The sequence below is a fragment of the Littorina saxatilis genome, unplaced genomic scaffold, assembly GCF_037325665.1.
Source record: "Littorina saxatilis isolate snail1 unplaced genomic scaffold, US_GU_Lsax_2.0 scaffold_1152, whole genome shotgun sequence".
Classification (NCBI taxonomy): domain Eukaryota; kingdom Metazoa; phylum Mollusca; class Gastropoda; order Littorinimorpha; family Littorinidae; genus Littorina; species Littorina saxatilis.
This window is the reverse complement of record NW_027128289.1, coordinates 30,001-38,090: the sequence shown is the minus strand read 5'-3', so window position 1 is coordinate 38,090 and position 8,090 is coordinate 30,001. Positions and strand designations below refer to the sequence as shown.

Genomic DNA, 8,090 nt, shown 5'->3' with positions numbered 1-8,090 from the left:
CTCTCTCTCTCTCTCTCTCTCTCTCTCTCTCTCTTATGCTAGTATTCCCTCTCGCTTTTAACCATCCGCAACCTTCTTCTTTTACCAGGTGCTGGATGGCCAGGTGAAGGAGGAAATGTACGAGTGGCCGGACCACCTGTTGGCTGCCCACGAGCAGACGGGACGCACTGACATTCCGGCCGACGATGCCCAGTTCGGACAGATGAAGATGCGAGATGACCACTGCTACGGGAGGGACAAGTGTACCTACATCTGTGGTGAGTGTTTGATGATATTTTTGGTTTGATTTTTTTTTTTGTTCCTCATCCTAAAGAGGCCCAAAAATTGCCTATTAGGACATAAATATTCCTTTCCTGATTTTGTTTTATTTTAAGGCGTAATTAAGTGTATGTTAGGAGGGTAGGGCTGGAAGGCGGTGGTGGTGGTGAAGTGGAGGCGTGGATAGTAGCAGTGATCGGATCAGATAGAAAAAAAAAAGCGCGACGAAATAACGCCACGGAACTTTTAAAGTTTAAACGTACATAAAGCTACCGTGAGTTCCCGTTGGGGTTCGCGGGATTTGAGAGACGTTGTTGGAGGGATGAAGTGGGGTGGTAGGGAGCTTGGGGAGGGAGGGAGGGGGGGGGGCCTTTAACATGATGAAGATGCCGATGTTCACTTCCACCTAGCTGTTCTCCGACCTCTCTGCTGGTTAGTTGGTGCATGTCTTCCGTGCAAAAGGCTAGGTCAGGAGTTGATGTAGTGTGCCATCTTCTGGAGTAGAATGTAGGGCAGTCAAAGGGACTGTTCAAAAGGATGAGACCTTTGTCATCCTGCCAGTTCTCCACCTCTTCTCCTCTCCGATCCAAGTGGTCATATCCCCAACTCTGTGAATGACTGTTGAAGTCACCCACCACGATGAAGTTGGAGGCCTTTGCGGGGATCGTGTCAAGGGCGAGGTGTCTATCGTTGGGGCAGTAGAAGTTGACAAGATGGAATTCTGCTCGTGCTGTCTTCGTCTGGATTCGAATCACCTGATATTCAGAGTCCTCCATGTGCGTTTCTATCAAACAGGCATTGATGTTGTTCCTGATGAGGGTCAGGATTCCTCCTTTGCTTCGGTCTGTTCTGTCGGACCTAAGGCACTGGTAGCCTCTCACTTTGAAGGATTTTTGGGGTGTCAGGTGCGTCTCCTGAATACAGCAGATGTTGATGTTCTTCTCATGCAGGATATGCTCCAACTCTGTCTTCTTGTTCAGGATACTTTCTGCGTTCCAGTGCATGACCTGAAAAGGTCGCTGCTGACTGGGTTTCTTTCTGGTTGTGGTGGTGCCAGTCACTCTCCTCCCGCATCCCCTGGCGTGACAAGACGGACGGGAGGGACCTCCAGTAGTTGGGGCTGGGTCCCTTTGAGGCATGGGACCCGACGCTGCTCCACCCTGGGGGGTCCTCAATGGGCGAGCGCCATTTCCATCTGTGCTGGTTGATTGTGTCATCATTTGCGTAAGCGCGTGTACCCGTGGTTTGTTAGAATGCGCCGTGCGGCCCGGGTCCTCCGTCTTCAGCATTCGGGGTTTTCTGTCGGGGTTACCTCACCCTTAGCTCATGGCCCGTACGTCCTACCCTGAGAGCACAGGAGGGGGGGGGGGGGGAGGGGATTTGCCGGGATCCTTCCCGGATTTTCCATGGATGAGTTGTTAGCCCTTCGCACAACCCCCAACCTGGAGGGCCAGGGTGTATACTTAGTCTGGCCCCATTCACCTCAGACCTGTCCGGCGTGGTTACACCTGCCAGGAGCACTATGAAGGCTCCGGCCGGCATAGCTCTTTGGATCATCAGGGCACGCAAGCTGCTTCGCCACGGCAAGGCATATACACCAGTAGCAGAACCCTCCCGTTAAAATTCCTCCCTATTTTTTGTGTGCTCCCTTCTCTTCTCTTCCGCACACACACACACACACACACACGCACAAAAACACAAAACACACATTCACGCACGCGTGAACACACACACGCACACACACACGCACACACACACACACACACACAATCCCGCACCCACACACACACTCACACACACACACTCATATTCGCGCGCGCACGTCAGTTTCCACGCAGGCACGAACGCATGCATACACACACACACGCACACGCACACACACACACACACACCAACACAAACACACACACACACCACTACCACCACCACCACCCTCGTCTCGATTCTTCCGTTTCTGAAAACATTTGGTCAAAACGTGACCAAAATTAATGTGAAAACGACGTCTCGATTCGTTTCTCGCTATTATAATACGATCACTCCCCCCCCCCCCCCACAAACACACACACACACCCCACCCTTTCCCCAAAACTCTTTAATGTCGTTATCATAGGGTCACTCCAGTGACAATGTCCCTTTCGGTCGCCGCGGCGGCAGTTTACTGTCCTTTTAAAAAGGTCAAAGTACTTGTGTTACTGTGCAGGGCTCCAGTTTCCAAACTGCATAGTCAGCAGACAGTTTCAGTTCTTCGGTGGCAGTTAGGTTTTATCGTTCATATTAATGCGTGTGTGTGTGTGTGTGTGTGTGTGTGTGTGTGTGTTTGCCACGGTTTGTGTGTGCCGGTGTGTGTGTGTGTGTGTGTGTGTGTGTGTGAGTGTGTGTGTGAGTGTGTCTGTCTGTCTGTCTATGTTTGTGTGTGTCTGTGTGTGTGTGTGTGTGTGTGTGTGTGTGTGTGTTTGCGTGTGTGTGTGTCTGTGTGTGTGTGCGTGTGTGTGTTTGTGTGTTTGAAATAGATAGTATGACTGTGTGACTAGGAGAGTCTGTCTATTTTATGCTGGTGAGTGTTGCTATCCTTAGTGGATTATGACTTTATTCAGTTATTCTGCAGAAAAACAGAAATGCTGGAGAAAAACTGTTTGTTTCTGCAGCATTTCTGCATAATGTCATCTTTCGCGAGAGCAACGTTTTTTTCTGCAGGAAAACAGTTTTACTGCAGTAAAATTGAAATCAAGAATTCTGCAGTAAAACGGTGATGTTGTTTTACTGGAGAAAAACTGTTTACACTTTTCTTCAGCATGTTGGCATTATTCAGTTATTCTGCAGAAAAACAGAAATGCTGGAGAAAAACCGTCTTTTCTGCAGCATTTCTGCATAATGTCATCTTTCGCCGAAGCAACGGGTTTTTCTGGAGCAAAACATTTTACTGCAGTAAAATTGAAATCAAGAATGCTGCAGTAAAACGGTGCTGTTGTTTTACTGCAGAAAACCTGTTTACACTTTTTCTGCAGCATTTTGTACTGGCTCATTATAATGTTGGAGCACGCGAACCCCCCTCTGTCGAGAGATGGACTCATCCAGAATTACCAATAGTTGTGGTGACACGAATGTATTTTGTCTGTCTGACTTCCTTTCCGCCGGAAGTTCAAAGTTTCAAATTAAACAATGGCACCTGTCAGCACCATTGTCATATTTTCCCAGACGAATGCAGTAGTCCACTTCATGTTCGATTTGCTTTAGAAATTGTTCACGTTCGGCCGCCATCGTGAAGTTGAATATAATGCCCTTTTCTTTTGTTTTATGCTACACGCCTTCTGATTGGTACACTGCGGAACAAACTATTATACTATCCCAGGGGGCGACGAATACAAACGCTACTTTACAAGGTCGTTCGTTTTTCTCTAGAAAAACTGTCACAGACTATTCTGAAGAAAAAGTTAATCGCAATAATGCTGCACAAAACCAAGTAGATATTATGCTTCAGAAAAACTGTTTTACCGCAGTAAAAAAAACGTTGCTTCGGCGAAAGATGACATTATGCAGAAATGCTGCAGAAAAGACAGTTATTCTCCAGCATTTCGGTTTTTCTCCAGAATAATTTAATTAAGTCATAATCCGCCAAGAGCCAGTACAAAATGCTGCAGAAAAAATGTAAACAGGTTTTCTGCAGTAAAACAACAGCACCGTTTTACTGCAGCATTCTTGATTTCAATTTTACTGCAGTAAAATGTTTTGCTGCAGAAAAAAACGCTGCTTCGGCGAGAGATGACATTTAATGCAGAAATGCTGCAGAAAAGAACAGTTTTTCTCCAGCATTTGTCTTTTCTGCAGAATAACTGAATAAAGTCATAATCCGCTAAGGATATGTTGGTGGAATAGTGGACTGCTAGGGATCTTATCAATGTGTGTTTCCTCGTACTCGTTTCTAGATTGTGCAAGTCAGCAGATTTTTCTGTCTGTCATATAAAGTTATAGGTTTCATCATCCCGTGTGTGTGTGTGTGTGTGTGTGTGTGTGTGTGTGTGTGTGTGTGTGTGTGCGCGCGTGCGACTGAGTGTGTGTGTGTGTGTGTGTGTGTGTGTGTGTGTGTGTGTGTGTGTGTGTGTGTGTGTGTCTGTCTGTCTGTCGCTATCTGAATGTGAATACGTCTGTCTGTCTGTCTGTCTCTTTCTGTCTCTCGATCTCTCGATCTCTCTCTGTCTGTCTGTCTGTCTGTCTGTCTGTCTCTCTCTCTCTCTCTCTCTCTCTCTCTCTCTCTCTCTCTCTCTCTCTCTCACATACACACACACACACGCGCACACAAACACACACACACACACACACACAGTGGCAAACACACAACACACACAACACACACACACACACACACACATACACACACACATAAACACATCTCTTACCCCCTACCCCTCACCTCACCCAAACCTCCCGGCAGACCCATTCACCAAACATTCCACATGAATTCATCATGAGATTAGGCTGTCAAAGGGAACAAGGTCGAGGTCACCAGTCAGTCGCGCACCGGTGCTTCCATGCCGCACCCCTATGCTCAACGAGTGGAAATGAACTTAGTTTGAATCACCCGTAGTTATGAGTTCAACCCGGTGTAACACGAAATTTTTACTCCACGAAAAATTTACTCCGGAGTAAAAATTTCGTACGAAATTCTTACTAGGAGTAATTTTTTCGTACGAGAAAAGAACTCCCCAAGGCACGAAAAAATGACTCCCTCCACGAAATTTTTACTCCCCATTTTTTTTACTTCCAGTAAAAATCTCGTAGGCGAAAATGGGATACGGGCAAAGGGATATTGCCAATATGTGATCTCGCGCAAACGAATGTCGCGCTACCCTCCCTCCACCCCTTCCACCACCAAGACTAACAGGGGACAAGGGAGTATCAATTTCGTACACCTGGCATAAGTTAAATTGCTCGTGTTAGGGTAAAGTAATTTATTCGTTTTTTATTCGTCAGGGGAGTAACATTTGTGTACGAAATGTTTACTCGGAATTCACCTGTCGTGGGGAGTAACTTTCTCGTGTAATGGGGGAGTGCTTTTTTCGTAAAGGGAGTAACATTTTCGTACGAAATTTTTACTCCGGAGTAAAAATCTCGTGGGAGTAATTTTCTCGTGTTACACCGGGTGATCAGAGACGAGTTGCCTGGGGAAAAGCGAACCGAAGCAATCGCAGAGCGCTTTTCAAAATTCGGTTTCTTGGGGCAGTGCAGAAAAGCGCGCGCGGAGCACACTGCAAGCAGCTTTTCAATGTGCTCGCTTGAACTGAGGGATCCACTGCTTTTGAAGGTTTAGTGACCACCCCAGCTAACATTCTCATCACAACGACGTTCTGTCTAACAACTATTTCATCGACAAAATCGTCTCCAAGCTAATGTATTAAACTTGAACTATCTTTCACATCTCGCCTCATCGTCTCCTTTTTTCGACGCCACCTTGAAGCGCTCTGTCTTGGCATGATACGTTGCTTAGGCCCAAGAAAGCGACTTGGGTGAGAAAAAGCGCATTCAGTGATTCCTATGCAACACACGGCTGCATGGTCATACCTTTGCGCTGGTGGGAGGGGTGAATCGGCCTGCTTGTGATTTTGTTAGCGATACGCCGTGAGATGTTCGTGATCGTTTGATGTCCTAGGGGGTTGTTAAGAGTTCATCGGCCTTATCACCATTTTATTCTCTGGGTTCAGTTTGTAGCGCACTTGAAATGTTGATGCAGCCCGGGGCGGGGATGTAGCTCAGTCGGTAGCGCGCTGGATTTGTATCCAGTTGGCCGCTGTCAGCGTGAGTTCGTCCCCACGTTCGGCGAGAGATTTATTTCTCATAGTCAACTTTGTGTGCAGACTCTCCTCGGTGTCCTAACACCCCCGTGTGTACACGCAAGCACAAGACCAAGTGCGCACTGCACGAAAAAGATCCTGTAGGCCTAATCCATGTCAGAGTTCGGTGGGTTATAGAAACACGAAAATACCCAGCATGCTTCCTCCGAAAACGGCGTATGGCTGCCTAAATGGCGGGGTAAAAAACGGTCATACACGTAAATTTCCACTCGTGCAAAAAAACACGAGTGTACGTGGGAGATTCAGCCCACGAACGCAGAAGAAGAAGAAGAAGAAGATGCAGCCCATTTCATGTTTCATGAAAGCAAAAGCTCTTCCAAACAAGGATATTTATGTCTTTTCCATAGTGTACATGATTAACTGACGCCAAAATGTGTAACGCCAACCAAAACAAAATAGTCACGTTCATATAAGTTCAACGTTTCATGTAAACGGACCTTTCTAGATCGAGAATAAACGGCGGTTTCGTACATGTCTTTAGCGGCTTGGCACACTGGCGGCGCCGAAATGTGTAACACTAATATAAGGCGATACAGCTGTTCGTGGCGGTAATTACTCACTCTGACCGCATCATGTGACCGATGGTCTAAATTAAGTGACCGCTAACATTCCTGTTGTGTACTGTTAGAGCAGGGATTTTTCCATGGTCGTACCTTCTCGATTGACCGTGACTGAAGACGATAATATGACAATGACAGCCCGTTAGAACAGTCGAACCTGTCAGGGTCGCGTTTTCTCAGTCAAGTGACTATGAAGTCCACAGTGACCATTAACTGGGTTGGGGGGGGGGGGGGGATAGTCACTAATTTTGTCAGTTTCTGGAAGAAGTAAAATTTCCGATGGTCGTCCTTTCCTTTAAAGTGACCTTAAAAGGCGATAGTACCAGGCGCTGCCGGTATTCGAATCCCACACACTTCACAGGGAAAGGCAGCCCCATTGCGCCCGTCACAAGAATGAGCACAGCTGATTTACAGATCGACTGGTCCCTGACGTTGGTCGTTATGCAAGGAGGTTGGTCGTTATCGAGAGGTAGTCGCCTGGGCAGGTTCGACTGTAAATGAACAAAGGCGGGGTTAGATTCTGGGGTAGGCCGGTAGGGGTGGAGGGTGAGGGGTGATGGGTGGTGGCGGGGGGGGGGGGGGAGGGGCAGTAGGTCGAAAGGTAGGAGAGCATAGTGGGAATTTTCCGTTCAGATGTTATGTAAGCAGCATATTTGCGAACAGTACTTTCCCCAAAAGGACTGGGTGGCCGAGTGGTAACGCACTTGCGCTCGGAAGCGAGAGGTTGCGAGTTCGACCCTGGGTCAGGGCGTTAGCAATTTTCTCCCCCCTTTCCTAACCTAGGTGGTGGGTTCAAGTGCTAGTCTTTCGGATGAGACGAAAAACCGAGGTCCCTTCGTGTACACTACATTGGGGTGTGCACGTTAAAGATCCCACGATTGACAAAAGGGTCTTTCCTGGCAAAATTGTATATATAGGCATAGATAAAAATGTCCACCAAAATACCCGTGGGACTTGGAATAATAGGCCGTGAAAAGTAGGATATGCGTCGAAATGGCTGCGATCTGCTGGCCGATGTGAATGCGTGATGTATTGTGTAAAAAAATTCCATCTCACACGGCATAAATAAATCCCTGCGCCTTGAATATGTGCGCGATATAAATTGCATAAAATAAAAATAAAAAAATAAAATAATAAATCCCTGCGCTTAGAACTGTACCCACGGAATACGCGCGATATAAGCCTCATATTGATTGATTGATTGATGGACGTGTACCTGTACGGTGTGCTTCAAGCCAGCAAATGTACCAAAGTCCGTATATGTAGCCCACAATATTTAGTACTATCTCACTTTTGCACCTGCATGTAAAACGTAGACTAAACTTGATTGATATATATTTTACTTGCATATGTCAAGGCTTGATTTTAAGGCTGGCTAGGATCTGAATTCCGATTCTATCCAGTGATCTTAGCGTTAAATAGCAGT

At 46.8% G+C, this 8,090-nt stretch overlaps 1 protein-coding gene across 1 annotated transcript in view; it reads left to right on the top strand.

The window, feature by feature from the left end:
* The first annotated feature begins 77 nt into the window (after positions 1-77).
* Positions 78-8,090, top strand: part of LOC138956654 (cysteine dioxygenase type 1-like) — a 12,708-nt gene continuing 4,695 nt past the window's right edge. The window contains exon 1 of the mRNA XM_070327955.1: positions 78-257. Within this exon, the coding sequence (XP_070184056.1) occupies positions 116-257 (142 nt within the window). The 5' untranslated portion in view covers positions 78-115. The remainder of the gene's footprint in view (positions 258-8,090) is intronic.